Here is a 24412-nt window from a genome sequence, read left to right as displayed (position 1 = left end):
TCGGCTCATCTTGAAACGACCGTGGCAGGAATTGGCATTGGAGACATCTAACAAATCGCAAAGAAATTTTTTGATTTGCTTTTCATTTTAGAATTCGGGCGTAGAAAATAAGTTTTCTGTAAGTTGATGACTAAACTAGGGTTCTTAATTCTTTTTTTTTTCTTTTTTTAATCTCCTGGGGGTTCTTCAGTCTACTCTCGCCACTTACCAACTTTCGGACTCTGAATGTCCCACACCAGTGGCACAGACGCTGCAAAGATGGGAATGGCGGCCGTTAGCGTCAGGCTTCAAGAACTCTCTCATACTTTTTTTTTTTTTTGATTGTTTGATTGTCTGTCATTATATTTTTGCATGTGTTTTACAACTGAGAGAGAGAGAGAGAGAGAGAGAGAGAGAGAGAGAGAGAAGTCATTTTGTATGTGGTTTACGACTGAGTCATTTACACGTGTTTTACAACCGTGTGAGAGAGAGAGAGAGAGAGAGAGAGAGAGAGAGAGAGGTCATTTTGTATGTGGTTTATGACAGTACTTTACACGTGTTTTACAACAGAGAGAGAGAGAGAGAGAGAGAGAGAGAGAGAGAGAGATAGAGAGAGAGAGAGAGAGAGAAGAGTAATTTTGTGTTTTACAACTGATAGAGAGAATAATTTGCATGTGTTACAACGGAGAGAGTCCTTTGCATGAGTTTTACAAATGAGAGAGAGAGAGAGAGAGAGAGAGAGAGAGAGAGAGACATTTGCATGTATTTTACGAGAGAGAGAGAGAGAGAGAGAGAGAGAGAGAGAGAGTCATTTGCATGTATTTTACAAGAGAGAGAGATTTATTTCATGTGTACTTTACGAGAGAGAGAGAGAGAGAGAGAGAGAGAGAGAGAGATTTTATGTGTACCTTACAAGAGAGAGAGAGAGAGAGAGAGAGAGAGAGAGTCATTTGCATGTATTTTACAAGAGAGAGAGATTTATTTCATGTGTACTTTACGAGAGAGAGAGAGAGAGAGATTTTATGTGTACCTTACAAGAGAGAGAGAGAGAGAGAGAGAGAGAGAGAGAGAGAGAGAGAGAGAATCTTTTTCATGACAGTCTAAAGAGATTCTGTTGACTATTCTAAAAATAATATGTCGAGTCAATCTCAAGTATAATGTACAAAAATTGTGTGGAATGACGTTAATAATAAGAATAAAAATAACAATTCATCAACTACATGTTCGTTAAGTTCATGGGTTTAATTGAAGTTGTGATTAATTGACAATCTAGATAAATGATAAGACGTAACGTATGTAATTCGGGTCTTTGCAAAACTATCAAATATGAACATTTTATTTTCAATATCAAAGATAAACTATCAGATATGAACATTTTATTTTAAATATCAAATAGACTTAAAAAAATTTACTCGTATGATATTTATTCATTTCAATCATTTACAAACTCAATGCTACCTCTTGAGTGATTTACTTAATGCTTAGGAATCTATTAATATTTTCAGTTCAAGCTTTCTAGTTTCATATTTATTATACTGAAACAACTTTTATTGACAAATACTAGTCACAAATAGTTTGAATATATTGCATGATGTCTATTCGGAGTTAAATATATTGTTTAACTCTCATCAAAAGAGATATGATTTAATAATAATCGTGAAATATAATATCAAATGTTAGTTTATATTCATCACTCTCTTCCACTATATTAAGAAGTGAATCAAAATTAATTGTGGTTAAAAAGGTTAAAGTGTAAATTAATTTAACAGGGCTAACTTCGTTTCGTTTCACAAATTGGGAAAGAAAATCAAAATATGGGTTGACAGTCAGCCTATGGGTTGAATCTTATAAGCCATACTCAAAAGCCTTTGTCTACAAAGATAATTTTGACTTCATAAGGCTGAACACAGACATGGTTAGATGTCTTCTTTAATGGCAATATCAGCAAATAACCGCAATGAATGATTTTTTTTTTTACTTCGGCTGAAATGTTTACTTCAACTGAATTTTTTACTTAAACTGAACTTTTTACTTTGACTGAATTTTTTAACTTTAACTGAATTTTTACTTCGACAGAAATGTTCACTTCGACTAAATTTTTTTTTTTACTTCGACTGAAATTTTCACTTCGACTAAATTTTTTTTTTTACTTCGACTGAAATTTTCACTTCGACTAAATTTTTTTTTTACTTCGACTGAAATTTTCACTTCGACTAAATTTTTTTTTACTTCGACTGAATTTTTTTTAGTTCGACTGAACCATTACTCCGACTTAATATTTTTTCACTTTGACTAAATATTTTACTACGACTGAATTTTCTAACTTTAGTCAAAATAAGCTTCACTTCATGTTAAGAGGAATGAAATGAAAGATTTGCAAATGAATTACATACAATGTACGTGTGCATTGTAAAGTGTGTGTGTGCAATACCACAAAATGAACGCAAAATGGCGTATTTCGTATTGACAACATTAGTTCACATTAAATCCAAATCTGTATCAAATGTGGGAAATATGACTAGGAAGTACAAGGCGAACAGAGAGAGAGAGAGAGAGAGAGAGAGAGAGAGAGAGAGAGAGATTTGTAATGCATGTGTTTTCTCCTATTTGTTAACTCCTATACGAACATCAAATCCTTAATGTCGACATATAAAAATGATTGCTTGAATGAGAATGAGAACTGCTTGAACGAAAATGGGAATTGTTTGAACGAGAATGGGAATTGCTTGAACGAAAATGGGAATTATTTGAACGAGAATGAGAACTGCTTGAACGAAAATGCGAATTATTTGAACGAGAATGGGAACTGCTTGAACGAAAATGGAAATTACTTAAACGAGAATGGGAACTGCTTGAACAAAAATGGGAATTATTTGAACGAGAATGGGAATTCTTTGAACGAAAATGGGAATCGAGTGAAAAAAATATTTACTGGGGTAGAGAGGGACTCTTGAAGGATGACTAATAAAGAGGCAAAGGCTACTCAATAATCAATTTTTTTTTTGGAGTACTTTAATGTCAGCACTAGCAAATGGGAGCTTCAGAATGTTTTTGGAATATTCAAAATGTCTAGCTATATCCGACTTCGCGGACTGCAGATTTTAATTCTGTGTATAATTACAATGATTTTTTTTAGATATAACGAAATTTAAGTATTATGCAAAATGTCTGGCTGTAAAACTACAATAATTATTTTGGATAAAATGAAATTTAAGTAGGACTCAAAATGTCTAACTATATCAGACTTCGCAAACTGCAGATTTTAATTCTGTGTATATTTACAATGATTATTTTGGATAAAGTGAAATTTAAGTAATATTCAAAATGTCTAGCTATAACCAACTTCGCAGACTGCAGATTTGAATTGAGTTTATTACTCCAATGATAATTTATATAAACGAAATTTCAGTAGTATTCAAAATGTCTATTTGTATCAGACTAATTAGATGATAGATCTTAATCCTGTGTGTATAACTACAATTGTTTTTATTTGGATAAAAGCTAATTTAAGTAATGTTTTCCATTCCGTAATTTTCATGCTATTTACAAATGAACTGTTCTTTTTCTAATATCAACTGGGTGAATTATTCAATCTTCCCTCTCCTTGAAAACAAAACAGGATTTTATCAAAACATTATATAATATACTTGAAAAGTCTATAATTTTGTGAAATGCACTGATAGCATAATCTAATTTCTCTAGAACTGAAATGAAATTAAATCATGTAGGTTTTCGCTTGAAAAAAAGATTTTCATATTAGCGAATAGCATTTTTTATCATATACATATATTGCAATGGACACTCAGGTTATTAAACCTTTTCAGTAAAAATCTTGAAGAGTTATTCTGCCTTTGCCATATCAAATATATATTCATGAAAAACAAAATTAATTTAAAGAGACCTATGATGAAAGAAATTTATGATTAACAATAAAATACTAATTAATAATTCATGGCAATACTGCAGTTAATCATAGTCTCATTTACTTGAACTGGAATGAAACTTACAAGACTAAAGTAATCATAGTCTCATTTACTTAAACTGGAATGAAATATACAAGACTGATGTCGGAACAAACTTTAGACAAGTGCATTTCATTTATAGGAATTTTACTGGCAGATACAAATCATCTTCCTCGAATGCATTCATGATTATAAACAGTATTGTCAAGCAAGAAACGATTTAAAGGAAAGAAAAGGGGAAGTTCTGTTTGAGAGCACAAACTTATGTACAAAATGATTCAGTGCAGATGGCTACACAATTCTGTAATGAGAGAGAGAGAGAGAGAGAGAGAGAGAGAGAGAGAGAGGAGAGAACATTTCTAGGGATGAGAGAGAGAGAGAGAGAGAGAGGGAACATTTCTAGGGATGAGAAAGAGAGAGAGAGAACATTTTTAGTGATGAGAGAGAAAACTTTTCTAAGGATGAGAGAGAGAGAGAGAGAGAGAGAGAGAGAGAGAGAGAGAAATTTTTAGGGATGAAAAAGAGAGAGAGAGAACATTTCTAGTGATGAGAGATAGAACATTTCTAGAGAGAGAGAGAGAACATTTCTAGGGATGAGAGAGAGAGAGAGAGAGAGAGAGAGAGAGAGAGAGAACATTTCTAGGGATGTTGTTGACTCGTCTAAGCAAAGTTAGTTAACATGGAAATGTACGGTATTAATGAGTGATAAGAAGAACAAGGAATAAAAAAAAATATCCACTGGCTTAAAAAAGAGTTTGCCAAGACATATGGAATATGTGTGGGAACAATGTTCTTGGAAAAATATGGATGGACAAAAACACTAAATTTACTGTCTACTATTGGCCCACACTCTACCTAAGCTCTACATATCTTCTTAAAAATAAAATATTTACACTTTCATTTTAATATATAATCTAAGGGTTAAATAAAAAGAAATATACAAAATAATGGTAGTACAATCTTTGCATACAAATATATTCATATTCATACATATAACATATGTACGCATATAAATATAGTAAAAGGAATTGGGCGTATATCATCTGCAATGTACTCCATATACGCAGGTATTACTTTAATCATTTCTCTAGGTGTACCTATACAGTAAGCCATCGATAAAATCAACATTTACAGCACTTTTAAATCTGCAAACCTAACAACCATCCATTTAACCAATCTAACAACTGGTTGACAACATGCAACTTTGAATATTATGTAAAGAAAAAAAAATATATATATATATAAATATACGTCCTGACAGCTGCGAGGGTTTGCTTTTGGGGGCAAAGGAGAGATTGCCATCTAGAGACATGCAAACCAACTAACAGACATACACAGCTACCCCAATCACAAATCATCACTGAACACAGGCTAAAGACGACTATATAATTATATATATAATGTGATTCCACAAGACCATCCCTAGGAACCAACAAGAAGAAGAGCAAGAGAGAGAGAGAGAGAGAGAGAGAGAGAGAGAGAGAGAGAGAGTCGAAATAGAAGGTTCAAAAGAAATACAGTTCCAGAGAAGGAGGAGAGGAAGAGGAGCTAAAGGAGGAAGAGGAGTTAAAGAGGAAGGGGAGCTAAAGAGGAAGAGAAGCTAAGGGGACAAGGTTAAAAAGAAAGGAAAGGACAAGAGGATCGTATCAAGATACCATCTAGATCATAAAAAGAGAGCAATGGCCCACAGAAAAAAAGAGGAAGAGCGAAACGAAATAGATGGTTCAAAGGATATACAGTTCGAGAAAAGGGCGGAGAGGAAGAGGAGCTAGAGAGGAAGAGGAGCTAAAGGGTAAGAGGAGCTAAAGAGTAAGAGGAGCTAAAGGGGAAGAGGAACTAAAGAGTAAGAGGAGCTAAAGGGGAAAAGGAAAAAGAAATGAAAGGAAGGGGAAGAGCGAGATGAAATAGAAGGTTCAAAGGAAAACCAGTTCGAGAGAAGGGCGAAGAGGAAGAGGAGCTAAAGGGGACGAGGAGCTAAAAAGTAAGAGGAGCTAAAGGGGAAAAGGAAAAGAGAAATGAAAGGAAGAGGAAGAGGGAGATGAAATAGAAGGTTCAAAGGAAAAACAGTTTGAGAGAAGGGCGAAGAGGAAGAGGAGCTAAAGGGAAAGAGGAGCTAAAGGGGAAAGGGAAATTTGAAAGGAAAGGACAATAGGATCGTATCAAGATACCATCTAGATCATAAAAAGAGAGCAATGGCCCACAGAATAATAAAAAGAGAGAGGAATCCGTTAGGTGTCTTACCCGATGTGGGAGGGACGACTGGGCTGGTGATGCCGTTGGCCAGGGGTGCTCCGGCGTGGGGCATTTGGGTAGCCAGGGCGGCCATGGGGTTAATGTATGTGCCCTGGGAGGCCGCTGCCATCAGTGCCGCCTGTTGCTGCATAAATTGCTGCTGTTAACACACAAATAGACATCGATCAGTTTCTCAATTGCTTTTGTCTCACTAATCCAAAAGAGGTTCCAGATTTCTCTCAAAAATGCTGAAGGAGCTTTTTTTTTTGTTTTTAAACACCTCATGAATGGTAGATTATTCTAAAGCTAGTTTTAACAGTGTGTGTGTATATGTATGTAAGTGTGTATGTATATATATATATAAATGTATATATATATATATATATATATACATATATATAAATGTATATATGTATATATATATATATATATATATAAATACATATATAGATACATATATATACATATATAGATACATATATAAATACATATACATATATATATATATATATATACATATATAGATACATATATAAATACATATACAGATATATATATATATATATATGCATATAACACTGCCTATGACATATAAGTATCTTATATAGCTTCACATTAATGATTCACATCGAATCAATGGGGATACATAGAAGGAATGTTGACATCATGATGGTACACAGGAAAATACATATATCATATAACTGCATCACTAAACACTCCAAAGATTACTTACACAGTTGGAATGGAAACATTTCCTTCAATAGGTAAAACAATCTCTTAATAAATAAATCAACAAATAAATAAATAAATAAATTATAAATATTTAAATTATAAGTTCAGTCTCGCCACATTGAAGTGAACTATAGTCAATTCTTTTTAATGAGGCAGATTTGCACCGACTCGTAGGGGTGCCCTTTTCACTCGGAAAAGTTTCCCGCTATCTGATTGGTTAGAATTATCTTGTTCAACCAATCAGCGATCAGGAAACTTCTCCGAGCTAAAAGGGCACCCTGCGAGTCGGTGAAAATCTGCCTCACTAAAAAGAATTGACTATAGTACAGGGGCTGAACTTTGCATCTCATGTAAACATCAAACATTCATGAACTTTATACAACACTGTATCTTCATACTCTGCCTACACAGTATTCGTGTGAAAACAGATAGACGGACACAGACATAAAGATAGACACATACATACGTACACATACACGCTAACACATATATGGATGTATATGGATATATACATACACACACCCAAATATATATATATATATATATATAAATATATATAAATATGTATATATATATTATATATATACATATCTATATATATATATATATATATATAAATATACATACATACATATATATATATATATATATAGAGAGAGAGAGAGAGAGAGAGAGAGAAATGGCTTTAAGCGAATAAAAGAAAGAAATAACTTTGACGACTGTTAAAAAAAAAGATGACTGCATATCTGCTGAAGGCTTATTCATGCAGTATAGGCCTATTGCTTTCGATATTGCATAACTGCGAAGCGCAATATGGCCATCATTATGTAGAAAAGGGAGAGGGGAAGGGAAAAAAAAGAAAAGGGAGAAAGAAAAAAGGAAAATAGAATAGAGAAATGGCGAGTTAAAATGTCCCTTTGGCCAATGCCATTCCAACCTGCCATCACGGAAATGAATAAAAATTTGTCAAGCTTGTGCCAAGTGTGCGGGAATATATATATAAAAAAAGAAAAATAAAAGTTTTAAAATAAATTTTTTTATTGATGGCGAAAATATCAGCATTTGACAGAAATAAAAATTCCCGACAATTATAGGAAATTCTCGTGTCAATATTTCGAAAATGGAAAGGAATATTAATGTTCACATTTTTCGCTGAATGTCGATTTTTTTTTTTTTTTTTTTAATTTCCAAGTAGTCGTTCTGGCTTAAGGTAAAAATGGGATTTCCACTGTTAAAAATTAAGGGATTAATCCCCAATAGACAGTTCATAGTGCCAACTGTCTTTGACGACTGCGAAAGAAGAGGAAGAGAAGAAGAGGAAAAGGAGAAGAGGAAGAGAAGAGGAGGAAGAGAAAGAGGGAATTTTATTAAGAGGAAATTCGATTCGCATAAGAGCAATCTTCCCGAGAGATTAATAATCTTATTATTATCTTTTATATATTACCTTGTTTCCTTTCCTCATTGGGCTATTTTTTCCCTGTTGGAGCCCTTGGGCTTATAGCATCCTGCTTTTCCAACTAGGGTTGTAGCTTAGCTAATAATAATAATAATAATAATAATAATAATAATAATAATAATAATAATAATAATAATTCTTACTGAAAATAGATAAAAAGACTAAAAAGGAGGCAATGAAAAATTTTTCAGCAGACTGAAAAAAATTGTAATATATTACATACTCTAGATTAATCTATGTTGTACGTGTGATTATATGACACATTTAAACTAGAAAACTCTTTAAAAGATTTAATAGACCAAACTACAATGAAAAATGTTTCAGCAGACCGAAAAGAAAATTGTAAAATATTACATAATTTATATTAATCTATATTAAACGTGTGATTATATGACACATCTAAACGTGAAAATTCTTTAAAGATTTAACGGAACGAAGTGCAATGAACAATTTTCCCGCAATGTAACCTTTAGCATCGAAGAGGAGACTGATAAAGGAGATGCAGCGAGTTAAATGCAAAAGTTGAATGGGCACGTTATCCACCACATGCCACTGCAACTCTTTGCAATAATGCAATATTTGGAGATTACGGCTCATCTCTATCGCTGGAATAGAGCTATTCAAAATGATGCTCTTAAAAAAGTCAAAATGAAACAGAAGTGATATAAAAATGTTAAAGATTTCATACTGATAAATAATATGAAAAATAAAAATAATATGAAAAAGAAGAATAAAAATTGCTTAAAAATCATTGTTACGGAAGTACTATGTGTCACATACATAATGGAATCTAGTAAGAATGGGCGTATTAAAAGGGCGTACTAAAATACAGAAGTCAATTATTACGATCTAAAAAGACTATATTTAACTGTATGATATATAAAAAAGGCTACGTATCGTTAGAAAATTTAACAAAATATAACTCTATGATCGATTCTATTATGAAAATGACTATCAAGTTTAAAAGAAATATTCATTGATTTTTTAAAGTTTCAATACGTACGAATATATATATATATATATATATATCTATATATATATATATATATATATACACACACACACACACATATATATATATATATATATATACAGAGAGAGAGAGAGAGAGAGAGAGAGAGAGACTACTATACATGCACACACACAAGCAGGGATGTCCCACCAAATGAAGTAAATTTCGTCACTGAATAATGCAGAAGTACTCAGCCTACGTTTGCTAGGCCAGTGGATCACTCTTGGACTACCACCAATCACAGGCTCCAAAGAGAAAAAAAGGGGGGACGTGAAACAGGAAAGACAGTAAACTTTACCCTGTTGTTTCAGACTTCAAAAGAAAGGAGTAAAATAAAACACACAGACACAGGCACACTTGCAACACTCACACACACAAACACAGATATACACTGTAGATACATATATTGTATGTATATACTGTATATTCATATATATATATATGAATATATATACAGTATATATATACATATATATAATAAATATGTATGTATGTATGTATATATATATATATATATATATACTGTATATATATATATATATATATATATTAAATAAATATGTATATATATGCATATATATACATATATATATATATATATATATACACAATATATATATATATATATATATATAAATATATATATATATATATATATATACATACATAACGCCCAAGAGCATGAGCAATATGCTTAAGCTCCAAGCAAGCAACCAACCTCTGTAACATTGACTTGGGCGTACGCTCCATATGCTCCAAATTGGTTAAAGACGAAGGGGTTAAGGAGACCCATGTTGCCGGCCATCTGCTGCATACGCCGAAGCTGCCTCTCTTTCTCTGTGTCCGCAAACTTGACCACCAGACTAGAAGACGCACCCTGCCGGAAGGTCAAATCAGGTCAATTCAGGTCAGAATAAAAAAAGCGATTAGGTTAGGGAGGGTCATTGTGCGACTCTCGATTTTCTTATAGGTTCACCTTTTTTTTTTCTTAATTGTAATCAGATATATTTCTTATAGTTTTTTATAGTATTTTTTATTTTTCTTTATTAATGATCAGAAATATTTGTTATGGTTTGTTTTTATACCTTGTGAAAGTTGTGACATTGTGTTTTTCATTTTAAATCATAAGAAATGTATATTTTTGTTTTGTTTTAATACTAAATGAAAGTTATGATATTGTGTTTTTCTTTTTAAATCATGATCAGAAATGTATATTTTTTTTGTTTTAATACTAAATGAAAGTTATGATATTGTGTTTTTCTTTTTAAATCATGATCAGAAATGTATATTTTTTTTTGTTTTTATACTGAGTGAAAGTTATGATATTGTGTTTTTCTTTTTAAATCATGATCAGAAATGTATATATTTTTTGTTTGAATACTGAATGAAAGTTGTGATTTTGTAATTTTTTTTTTCACTTATGATCTGAAATATATTTTCATGGTTTGTTTTAATTCCGAGTAAAAGTAGTGTTTTTATAATTTTTTAAGTTATGATCAAAAATATTTTCTATGGTTTGTTTTAATACTGAGTGAAAGTTGTGATTTTGTATTTTTTTTGTAGTTATAATCAAAAATATTTTTTCATTTGTTTTAATTCTGAGTAAAAGGTGTGATTTTGTAAAAAAATTTTAGTTATGAAAAATAATTTTTATGGTTAGTTATATTTTTTTTAATATTGATCGAAGATAGTTATTTAGCTCAAGGGTTAGTGGTTAATTTTCATAATTTAGGATTAATATTTTATAGAAATTCTCGTGTGTATTTCGTTTTATATACTGTATATATGAGCAAAGATCTGTGCTCAGGAAAATGTTGATAAAATTATTTGTTCAGGAAAATGTTGATACAATTAATTGTTCAGGAAAATGTTGATAAAATTATTTGTTCAGGAAAATGTTGATAAAATTATTCGTTCAAGAAAATGCCGATAAAATTATTTGTTCAGGAAAATGTTAATAAAATTATTTGTTCAGGAAAATGTTGATAAAATTATTTGTTAAGGAAAATGTTAATTAAATTATTTATTCAGAAAAAATGTTGATGTAATTATTTGTTCAGTTAAATATTGATACAATTATTTGTTCAGGAAAATGTTAATAAAATTTTGTTCAGAAAAATGTTGATAAAATCATTTGTTCAGGAAAATGTCGATAAAATTATTTTAACTTCAAGAATATGTTGATGAAATTATTCAAGTTCAGGAAAATGTTGATAAAATTATCTAATTTCAGGAAAATTTTGATAGAATTATTCAAGTTCAGGGACAGGATAAAATTAATAAAGTTGATAAAATTATTCATGATGTTGAAAAAACATGAAATATACATTTATTGGTGAATAAAAATGGTTGAAATTCAAATCACAATATTTTCATCAAGTCAGATAATTTTAACAATGTAAAGTGCAATTTTTTCAAAATCTTCACATGAATAAAGAAAAACACACAATCTTCTAATGGATAAAAAATTCAAATCTGATACAGAAGATAATTTATCAATGTACAAAATATAAAATATTTTGAAATTCTTCTCAAACAACCGAATGAATCTCATGGATAAGAAAAATCCCCCTAACCAGGGTACATATATTAAAGACCGATCATCTGTTTTGTCTCTCCATATTTTTATCTCTCTTCCTTTGGCCTAATTATTTTCCCCTTTTTTTGTTCTCCAATTTCTAATAATATTTGAAACATATTAATCTAACAGGAACGCATAAATCTATTCTAGAAATATTCATCGTAACTTTACGCTTTTACATTTACAAACAATGATAGATGATCTTTAGTCTCGTTGTCAGCTCTCCAACTTCTAACAATATTTGAAACTCATTAATTTAACAGCATCGTACAAACCCATTCTAGAAAAATTAATTGTTAAGTATTTTCTTATATTCTGCTTTAAAATTTCTAACAATATTTGTAATACATTTATCTAAGAGCAATTGTAAAGTATTTTCTCATTTTCTCCTTTCCAATTTCTACCAATATTAGAGGTACATTAACAACAACATATAAAACCTATTCTAGAAAAATTAATTGTAAATTATTTCCGCATTTTCTGTTCTCCAATTTCTAACAATATTTGAGGCACATTAACAACAACGTACAAAACCTATTCTAGAAAAATTAATTGTAAATTATTTCCTCATTTTCTGCTCTCCAATTTCTAACAATATTTGAAACACATTAATCTAAAACATCGTACAAATCTATTCTAGAAAAATTAATTGTCTAGACCTTTCTCATTTTCTGCTCTCTAATTTCTATGAATATTTGAGACACATTAACAGCAACGTATAAAACCTATTCTAGAACAATTAATTGTTAAGTATTTTCTCTTTTTATGCTCTCCAATTTCTAAGAATATTTGAGGCACATTAATCTAACAATATACAAATCTATTCTATAAAAATTAATTGCAAAGTATTTTCTCATTTTCTGCTTTCCAATTTCTAACAATATTTGAAACATTAATCTAATAGTAACGTACAAATCTATTCAAGAAAAGTTCCTCGTAAATTATTTTCTCATTTTCTACTCTCCAATTTCTAACAATATTTGAAACACGTTAATCTAACAATAACGTATAAATCTATTCCAGAAAGATTCATCGTAACTTTACGCTTTCACATTTTAAAATAGTGATGGATGAGTTTGAGTTAGGAAATCTTAAAAGTCTCGGTGTCATTTGCCATAACAGCGACGATGGAGAGAACAGAGGAAAGGAGGAATTTGATAATCTATATTTCAATTTTCCATTTCGTTTGGATAATTGCCAATTTGTTTCATAAACTATGATAAAGATATTATTAATTATACATAGTGAAAAAAAAAAAACAATAATGACCACAAGAATAAGATATGTAACTGTTGATTTTAATCATTGCTAAATTCTAAATGTTTATACTAATCAAGCAAGATCATATAATATATATATATATATATATATATATATATATATATATATATATATATATATATATATATATATATATATATATACATAACACAATAATGATAAATAGCATAAAAAGACATCAGACATCAATAAAGTATCTTATATGTAATATAATCAAAGACAAATTTGTTAACAATTGCAAAAGCTTAGATCTAGAAATAATAAAAAAAATACAGAGAGAAAATCTACGTCTAAAATATTGTTATTGAGGCTTCTGGGGGATTACAGAACACTAGCAAAAAATGTGAGAGAGTTTTATACTCTCACTCTCAGCTTTAAAACAGAGAGAGAGAGAGAGAGAGAGAGAGAGAGAGAGAGAGAGAGAGAGAGAGAGAGAGAGAGAGAGAGATGGTCTGTAACTTTTTTTTAGGTTGGATATACACAAGTGTAGAGAGAGAGAGAGAGAGAGAGAGAGAGAGAGAGAGAGAGAGAGAGAGAGAGAGAGAGAGAGAGAGAGAGAGAGTAGAAACTTGAAATCTTGATTAAGCACCTCTTTCAATTTTCGATTTTCTCAGGCTATCGGATACTCTTAACATCAACAACAACAAAATTAATAATAATAATAATAAAAATACCATTTAGGCCTACACCTAAAAATCCAGATTTCAGCAGAATACTAAGGCAAAGTATTTGCCGACTCAAAACAATTGTGATTTTACTTATAATAGTAAAAACGGCCCTCACGTACAAATGACAGCTTTAGTTGAAAGGAAATTAAAACTGAAATGAATTTTATGAATCCAAAACAGTCGTCCAATTATTCTCCCATTCACGAGGCTAAATCACATATCAACTCTTGCGCATCAAAAAAAATTATTAGGTTATAATTACATATCAATCATAGAAGTCCGTACCGACATTACACATTTGTTTGGGAGATATGAAAAAAGTTATTATTATTTAAATAAAAAAAGTAAATGAAAAAAATATGTTTAGCCCGAAATGATTTTATTTTCCTTGTTTCTACTTGAGTAGTTTAAATTTTGAAACAGGAAGGTTTTTACAAAAGTTAGGTTTTAAAGGTCACTCATGAATGGCAGAGGGAAGCGACAGTGACAATGCCATTGAGCTTGACCATATATTATTATTATTATTATTATTATTATTATTATTATTATTATTATTATTATTATTATTATTATTATTACTTGCTAGGCTACGATCCTAGTTGGAAAAGCAGGATGCTATAAGCCCAAGGGATCCAACAGGGAACATTAGCCCAGGTAGGGAAGGAAATAAGGAAATATAAAAGAAGTAATGAACAATTAAAGTAAAACATTTTAAGAACATTAACATTAAAATAATTCTTTCATATATAAACTATAAAAACTTGAAAAAAACAAGAGGAAGAGAAATAAGATAGAATAGTGTGCCCGAGTGCGCCCTCAAGCAAGAGAACTCTACCCCCAAGACAGTGGAAGACCATGGTACAGAGGCTATAGCACTACTTAAGACTAGAGAACAATGATTTGATCATGGAGTGTCCTGCTCCTAGATGAGCTGCTTACCATAGCTAAGGGAAATAAGATATTTTTGTACTTGATTGAATTGCCTGTGTTCTACATATGATCAGCGGCCAAAACCTCTCTCCACCCAAGCTAGTACCAAAGAAGGCCAGGCAATGGCTTCTGATGACTCAGCAGGTTCACCTATATACTCCCCCAAACACTCCAAGAAACTACAAGGCTTGAGCGGGTCTCAGGAGTATACAGTAGCGGGAGCAAAATCTCACCGGCTTTGGAAGGGCAGATAAGCAAGTCTTCTTAGTAATTAACTAATGTTATTATTGTTTTACATAAGCAGAAAAAATGCCAATTTTCAAATATTTCTCGTATGCGTAAATAGTGCTGCACACCCCTCGTTGTTTTGCAATAATGCAAACACAAATTCCAAAAAATTAGAAAAACAATGAAATGTATTTAAATTTCATTACCATTTTTTCTTGCATTTTCTTTTAAGTCATAATTAAACTAGACACCAACAAGGGCCAGTAGGCTTTATGATATGGCAGGCAGTGAGATTTTCGCTATAAAGCCTGAAGATTTAAAAGGCCGCTCGTGAATGGCAAGGGGCAGTGACATTGCCCAGATTAGCAGGACAGTGACCTAGAGACTGACCATATATACATGTAATCAGCACCCAAGGCCCCTCTACATCCAAGCTTGGATCAGGGAGGACCAGGCAATGGCTGCTGATAAATCAGCAAGTAAGACTATAGGTTCCCCAAAACCCCCAGCCCCAATCCTTTTCTCACAAGGATGGTGAGGTTGCAGACATTACAAATCATAATCGAGCTTGAGCGGGACTCGAACTCGAGGCTGGGATATCAACAGGCAAGGACATTTATATATATATATATATATATATATATATATATATATATATATATATATATATATATATATATATATATATATATATATATATATATATATATATATATTAGTCAGGGCCACTCACAAAATGTCGGTTTTCTGTCAACGATCAGACGAAAATCTCCCACCATCACCAATCCGCACAGGCGAGCATGATGATGAAAACTGGCAAAACCCCAGACATGAATTGACATATCTGAGACTTTTATCCCGCAGTGGAAATGACAGCATTTGTTGTTATTGTTATGTACTGCATATATGAGCGCGCCAGACTGAGGTTCGAGTCCCATTTAAACTCGTTAGTTCCTTGGTCGCTGCAACCTCAGAATCCTTGAGAGCTAAGGAGTGGGGTTTGGGGGAGTATATAGGTCTATCTGCTGACGCCTCAGCAGCAATTTGCCTGGCCCTCCTTGGTTCTAGCTTGGGTGCTGGTTATATGTATTTATGGTTAGTCTCTAAGGCATTATCGTGCTTGCTAGGGCAATATCACTATCCCTTACCTCTACCATTCATGAGCGGCCTTTAATCCTGTAAAAGGAAGCAAAACAAGACTAATTTAAACGAGTCTTCTCATCCTCCACGTTAGATGAAATGGCTTTCACAATAAGGGGTATTAACAATGAGGGTATCTGGCTGGAACTTCCCTTATCCTCAAGGTTTCGTGAACAAAGGAGACATTGTCCATTTCCCCTTTTAGGAGAAAAGCGGTACACCTTAATGCAAGTCGTCGGTCTACTTTTAAAGGATTTATGGCTAACATTACCTATTCTTCTACGCTGAAACGTAGAGATCCATTATCTGTTTCGGTTTCTTTCATTCTTCTTTTCTCGGAATGGTCCCTTTAGTGACGAGAGAGAGAGAGAGAGAGAGAGAGAGAGAGAGAGAGAGAGAGAGAGAGAGAGGCTAAACTACACTGTTAAAAAGTGCGACAAGATAAACTGCAAAAATCCAGGAATAAATTTACCAACCATTAATTAAAAATAAAAACGGACATTTTGTCCTTAATACCAACCCGTAAAAGATAAAAAGTAGAGTAAAATTTACGGTCGCCTTTATTTTATTGAAATACGACTGAGAGCAGTATATTTTTTACGGAGCATTTCCGATTAAAATTACGTTATTTTTAAGGGTAGTTCGTCTTTCATACAGTGGTTAAGATTTAAACGGAGCATTTCCGATTAAAATTAGATTTTTTTTTTTAAGTGTACTTTGTCTTTCCTACAACAGTTAAGATTTTAAAGGAGCATTTCCGATTAAAATCACGGTTTATTTTTAAAGTGCACTTGTCTTTCCTGCAACGGTACAGATTTTATTTCAGATTAAAATTAGGGTTTTTTTTTTTTTTTTTTTTTTTTTTTAAAGTGTACTTTGTCTTTCCTACAACGGTTAAGATTTTGCCCATGCCCCATCTATCTAAGAGGCTAAGGGACTAATGTAGTCAGGAGACTGACTACGAAAGATATGAGGTACCCTGGACAAGTTAATACAAAAATCCCCTGTCGTAAGTACTCGCAGCGCGCAGGAGATTACCTTCGAAGTAACTTAAGAAAAGAGGCTCAAAGTCGTCCAGAGTAAAACTTTACTTCAGAGACTGGCTAATGAATTAACTTTCTTTTTTTTTCCTTGAGGAACTAAGCGAATCTTTGTAAACTGTCAATCTCTGTATACTGAATAGCCTACAGCATTTTCATCCCGTTTTCATAGCTGGATTCTTATTCAGCCACGATGTTGAGATTTTTTTTTTCTATAAGCGAATCTATATGAACTGTCAATCTCTGTATACTGAATAAAGGATGTTTTTCTTTTTTTTATGGCTGGATTTATATTCAGACACTATGTTGAGATTTATTTTATTAACAGACTTTTATAATGTCCATAATCTATAAAGATGATGTATTACATTTCCAGCCTTTTCTCTCAGGCCCCTAAAATTTCGTCCATTTAAATAGCATATTTTGATCAGTAATAAAAAAAATAAAAACCTATTTACAAAGTCAATAAACTTTCCTATTTGGTATATTTTGATCAGTTAAAAAAAAAAAAAAAAAACACCACCACCACATATTGATGTGAATTTTAGGATATCAAAAGCCCCCTTCCGGGGAAAAGCTCCGGGCAATCCACGACCGACAGACCCACATTACGTGAATAAAATCCATCAGACATGAGACTAAACAGTCTTTGTAAAAAGAGATGAGCACCTACACAGTCATAATTTCCTTGACATCAAAACATTTCAGCCATAAAGGACTAAGTTACAACTGAATATCCATTCTAACTCTATAACCAAAAAGGGTAAAATGGTGTGCGAAAAAAAATCTAATTTCTGTGGAAGCAGAACAACAAGGAGAGATTATAATAATATTGTACAAAGTTGATCCAAACAATGACTAGCTTTAGTTGAAAGACGTGTGGGATTCGCAAATGTCGCAATGAAACCGAACAGTTAACGGCTTCAGTCCAATAAGTTATCTTTATCGTATGTGTAATCGCCAGTCCAAATTACATGCCAATTTAAGGCTTGAAGGCCACTCATGAATGGCAGAGGCAAAGGACGGTGACATTGCCCTAGAGACAGGACAATGCCTTAGAGACTGACCATATATACATATGATCAGCGCCCAAGACCCCTCTTCACCCAAGATAGGACCAGGGAGTGCCAGGCAATGGCTGCTGATGACTCAGCAGGTAGATCTATAGGCTTCCCCAAAGCCCTCCAATCTGAGCTCACAAAAATGGTGAGGTTGCAGAAACTATAAGAAACTTTCGAGCTTGAGTGGGACTCTAACCCCAGTCCGGCGATCCCCAGACAGGGACGTTTCCAATAGGCCATTAGAATAAGCATTTTCAATATACTGTCCTGGTTTCAGGAGTCTTGCTATATGCATTAACCTACTACTCATCTGTGACGTTATACAAAAAGGATAATTCATTAATAAATCCGCTTCATTTTAAGAATTTGAAGTGAGAAGGTCGATAAGGCAGATAAATATAAGCTCTTACTAAGACCAGACTTCAGAGAAGTAAGAAAATCCTTTCAAAGTCTCGAATAAAAAATACAAAAAACATAATTCCTATGACAGCTCAGGGGATCAATTACATCTACAGATTGAATTTGAAAAAAGTCTGATGGGTTTATTTATATGATACTAAATTAATAGCTCTGGGAATTAACAACAGGGAGCCAGAATCTAACCGATCCAGCTCGGTAAGAGTCGAGCAAGACTGATTGGGCTGGTTAATCTCCCTCTTTCAATAACAATAACAACAGTACAGTGCGATAAAAGTCTGCGGTAATGATGCATAACATTTAGCTTTATATTTCAGAAAGCACAACATTTTCTGTACTTTTATACTACGAACAATTGATATTAGCCTTCTGGAAGCTTTTTAAACGTTGTAGAAGCTGTCTCGGGAGAGAAATGCCAGTGATTTAAGTCTTCTGGAAGCGTTCTACAGGTAAATGATTCCAGAGGGCTCAAAGCACCTGCAGTTCTTTCCTCAGACAGCTTCTACAACGTTTACTACAACACTTCCGGAAGGCTAAAGTCACAGGCGGCCATTACTTGACAAATTTTCTCTACAGTAAAGTATAAATATTATAAAATAAATTTTTTCATTAACATTTCGTTTTGAAATTCCATTTTCTACCTGTTAGTTTCAATCATACAATGATAACTAAATAAAAAAAAATTAAATAAAAAAAAATGTGCATTTCATCATGATTATTACAATGTATAAAAAGTAAAAAAAATCCTTTCATAGCGGGATGAGAGAGAGAGAGAGAGAGAGAGAGAGAGAGAGAGAGAGAGAGAGAGAGAGAGAGAGAGAGAGAGAGAGAGCAACCGCGTTATATTACACGGAAAATTTCCCTCCGTTGGTAAAATGATAATGATAAAATAAAGACGTGGGAATCCTTTTAAATTCCAACTGGAATTCTACATCAGTATAGCGACAGCCGATGCGGCAGAATAACATGATATAGAGCACCACTATGGAATCTGGTAATTTAGAGCCACTTGGCTGGTTTCATCAAATTCCCATTAACAATGATATATACTTGGAGGTGGCTATGCCCCCATTGTTTGGGGACTAGCCACCTTCCGTTTCGTATTTCCAGAGCTTTCGGCTCAAATAATTCTCTTTCTCATGCCCTAGTCCTTCAGTAAGCACATTCGTATTGATATACTGTAACGTAGCAGTCCTGAGAGGCCATTAGTAGGTATAGTCAATTCTTTTTAGTGAGGCAGATTTGCACCGACTCGCAATGGTGCCCTTTTAGCTCTGAAAAGTTTCCTGATCGCTGATTGGTTGGACAAGATCATTCTAACCAATCAGATAGCAGGAAATTTTTTTTCGAGCAAAAAGGACTCCGCTACGAGTCAGTGCAAATGCGTCTCATTAAAAAAATTGAGTATAGTAGGTAGACCAGGGCACCAACCACCCATTGAGATACAACCGCTTGAGAGTTATTAGGTCCTTTGACTGGCCACACAGTACTACATTGGATCCCTCTCTCTGGTTACGGCTCATTTTCCGTTTGCCTACACAAATACCGAATAGTCTGGTCTATTCTTTACATATTCTCCTCTGCCCACATACACCTGACAACACTGAGATTACCAAATAATACTTCTTCTCTTGAGAAGTTAACTACTGCACTATGATTGTTCAGTGGCTAATTTCCTCTTGTTAAGGGTAGAAGACTTTTTTAGCTATGGCAGGCAGCTCTTCTAGGAAAAGGATACTCCTAAATTAAACCATTGTTCTCTAGTCTTGCGTGGTGCCATAGCCTCTGTACCGTGGTCTTCCGCTGTCTTCGGGTAGAGTTCTCTTTCTTGAGGGTACACTCGGGGCATACTATTCTATCTTATTTCTCTCCCTCTTGTTTTTTTTTAAGTTTTTACAGTTTATATATGAGATATTTACTTTAATTATGCTGTTCTTAAAATATTTAATATATTTTCTTTCCTCACTGGGTTATTTTCCCTGTTGAAGCCGTCGGGTCTATAGCATTCTTCTTGTCCGGCTAGGGTTGTAGCTTAGCAAGTAGAATTAGTAATAACAATAATACTAATACTAATAATAATAATAATATGTTGAAGCCCTTTGGATTATAGCATCCTGCTTTTCCAACTAAGGTTGTAGCTTAGCTAATAATAATAATAATAATAATAATAATAATAATAATAATAATAATAATAATAATAATAATAATAATAATAATAATAATAATATGTTGAAGCCCTTTGGATTATAGCATCCTGCTTTCCCAACTAAGGTTGTAGCTTAGCTAATAATAATAATAATAATAATAATAATAATAATAATAATAATAATATGTTGAAGCCCTTTGGATTATAGCATCCTGCTTTCCCAACTAAGGTTGTAGCTTAGCTAATAATAATAATAATAATAATAATAATAATAATAATAATAATAATAATAATAATAATATGTTGAAGCCCTTTGGATTATAGCATCCTGCTTTTCCAACTAAGGTTGTAGCTTAGCTAATAACAACAACAACAATAATAATAATAATAATAATAATAATAATAATAATAATAATATGTTGAAGCCCTTTGGATTATAGCATCCTGCTTTCCCAACTAAGGTTGTAGCTTAGCTAATAATAATAATAATAATAATAATAATAATAATAATAATAATAATAATAATAATAATAATAATAATAATAATAATATCCTTACAGGTGGTTCCTATTGCATCCTTCGGAGATAATCCCAATTACACCAATCCCCTTTCCTCCTCTCCTTACTTTGATCTAGTCAGGGCTATTTCAAGGGCTTTAGACTGAGGGTTAAATACATCCATTTAAGTGTAAAAGCGAACTGTCGTTTCACAATTGTCATAAGAGACCGTTCACTTACGCCCGTCATAACCCCGGATAAAAGTCGAAAGTCTGAATCAATAGAACTTTGAAAGTTTAATATTGCAGCAAATGTTTTTTTTTTTTCTTTTTTTTTGTGTTCAGGCTGACATAAGTCTTTTTATAGTTATTATATGAAAGACCTTTTATAATGTTGTTAATGATTTTGAAATATTTTATTTTGATTGTTCATTACTTTTCTTATCGTTTATTTCCTTATTTTCTTTCCTCACTGGGCTATTTTTCCCTGTTGGAGACCTTGGGCTCACAGCATCTTGCTTTACCAACTAGGGTTGTAGTTTAGATAATGATGATGATAACAATAATAATAATAATAATAATAATAATAATAATAATAATAATAATAATAATAATGAACCAATTTCTTGTCATATACGGAGCGTTACTGATAATCACAACAAACCCTAACTGGCTGGTGCAAGCAGCAGTAGTTCATAATGTTACATGAAGGTCTGTGGTGAAGTGAGTATAACACCAAAGTAGTCAAATCAATTTCAATTACAGTGTACTAGTTACGTAACTTCATGACAGATCAAGACAAAATGAATACTAGCATACCTTTCCCGTGCTGGTCCTGGGTAAACGTTCCAAAACGTTACGACAGACAAAACTTTCCATTTGAAATTGCTATTTCTTTACCTCCCATTTACTCCAGCATACTATTCTGTGTTATTTCTCTTCCTCTTGTATTTTTTGAAGTTTTAATAGTTTATATACGAAAAAAAAATATATATATTTTAATGTAGTTACAAATCTTGAAATGTATTTTTATTGTTAATCAATTCTCTTGTTGTTTACTTCCTTTCCTCACTGGGCTATTTTCCTTGTTGGAGCCCTCGGGCTTATAGCACCTTGCTTTCCCAACTAGGGTTGTTGCTTAGCAAATAATAATAAATAATAATAATAATATTGGCTGTCTTAAGCAAGGTCGTTCTAAAATGAACGAACAAACGAACGAATATTTCTTTAGGGCCCTGCATTACCAGCAGTATAACGTGGGATTAACATTTAAATGAATGAGCGAGGGAGTGAATGAATGAATGGAATTAATCTAAAGTTGCTAGTCTTGGGGAGGCCATTGCCTGTCGTAAAGGTAAATTAATCGAAAAATGAGTACTTGTAAAAGATATCAATATCGAAACTTACAAATGCAAGCATATAATAATGCAAAAAAAAAAAAAAAAAAAAAAATGTTTGTATATAAAAGAAAGAAAAAAATGAAAATATATATCCAATATCTGTATATAAAAAATATATATTCAAATCCATTCGTAAAATTGGATACGGTCGTAAAAGACTGCCTGATATTGTATAAATTCTATGTATTTGATTATCATTGACATAGTGACTTGCAATAACTATTCTATGTAGATATCTAATGTAGATAAGAATTCCTTCATTTTCAAAGTGTAATTTCATACTTCTCTTAGATGTTAAGCATCTCTTCTAGGAGAAAGACACTCCAAAATCAAACCATTGTTCTCTAATCTTGGGTAGTGCCATAACCTCTGTACCATGGTCTTCCAGTCTTGGGTTAGAGTTCTCTTGCTTGAGGGTACACTTGGGCACACTATTCTGTCTTATTTCTCTTCCTCTCGTTTTGTTAAATTTTTCTTTTAGTTTATATAGGAGATATTTATTTTAATGTTGTTGCTCTTAAAATATTTTATTTTTCTTCGTTTCCTTTCCTCACTGAGCTATTTTCCCTGTTGGAGCCCCTGGGCTTATAGCATCCTGCTTTTCCAACTAGGGTTGTAGCTTGGCGAATAATAATAATAATAATGATAATAATAACAATGTGTATAACATTTTAGATATTGGTTTTACAGTCCAGAGAAACTTGCGTAAAAGTATAATGTTTGCTTCTTTCATATAAACGTCACAAATTACTATAATCACAACACCAACAACAACAATAATAATAATGGATATAAAAATCCACAGTTACTGTATATGCGTTTGTATATTCAAAAATAGCAGTAGCTTTTGCACTTTTTCAAGATGCATCTTCAGCTGTAAAAAGTGCAAAAGCTCCTGCTATTATTAAATATAAAAACGCATATAATTGTGGATTTTAATACCCAAGATACATGGACACAGCATGGTGTTTTATTCAAGTTATAATAATAATAATAATAATATTAATAATAATAATAATAATAATAATAATAATAATAATAATAATAATAATAATAATAATAATAATAATAATAAATGAAATAGAGACCCTCCACTTCGATCTATAGTCTAAATGACATGAAATAGTTCTACAGTTCTGTAATGTGGAAGGCTCATGCTAATTGGCCGAAATTCCCATTAATATTGTAGGCTTTCCTAAACCCTAAGCCTCTTCCGCATCTAAAACCCGTTACTGCTGATCGGGAATTAACTATTAGAGGAAAGACAATTTCTAGTAATTGACGCCGATGGTTCTAATACTAAGGCTTCGATATCAAAATCAAATAATAATATTTCGGTTAACGATGAATGGGTTATTAGATTCCACGTGGCTTAAAGACTTACAGGTCTCATTGTGGTCCATTATTACAGATTCTCAATGTCTGTTGCATATTTTAGGCACTGATATATTTTTAGACTTATAGTTAATCATCATCATCATCATCTGACATGTCCTTCCACTTTGCGTCTGTTTATGGTCTTTCTATACTAGTCCACACCGGCAACCTTTCTTAGTTTGTCAATCCATCGTCTGTTATGTATTTAGGCAATGATATTCTTTCATACTTATAGCTAGTTTATCATCATCATCATCATCTGACATGTCCCTC

General features: G+C 32.4%; 1 protein-coding gene across 6 annotated transcripts in view; it reads right to left on the bottom strand.

Moving 5' to 3' along the window:
• LOC137646096 (CUGBP Elav-like family member 4) overlaps positions 1-24412 on the bottom strand; it is a 79905-nt gene that overhangs the window by 35108 nt on the left and 20385 nt on the right. For 4 of the 6 annotated variants that reach the window (XM_068379288.1, XM_068379292.1, XM_068379293.1 and 1 more), the window contains exons 3-5: positions 10092-10250; positions 6183-6333; positions 209-250 (exon numbers count right to left, since the gene is read on the bottom strand). In XM_068379288.1, the coding sequence (XP_068235389.1) occupies positions 209-250; positions 6183-6333; positions 10092-10250 (352 nt within the window). The remainder of the gene's footprint in view (positions 1-208; positions 251-6182; positions 6334-10091; positions 10251-24412) is intronic. The other 2 variants (XM_068379290.1, XM_068379291.1) reach the window with 2 other exon arrangements.

Source organism: Palaemon carinicauda, chromosome 8, assembly GCF_036898095.1.
Source record: "Palaemon carinicauda isolate YSFRI2023 chromosome 8, ASM3689809v2, whole genome shotgun sequence".
Taxonomy (NCBI): Eukaryota; Metazoa; Arthropoda; class Malacostraca; order Decapoda; family Palaemonidae; genus Palaemon; species Palaemon carinicauda.
This window is presented reverse-complemented; position numbering and strand designations above follow the sequence as displayed.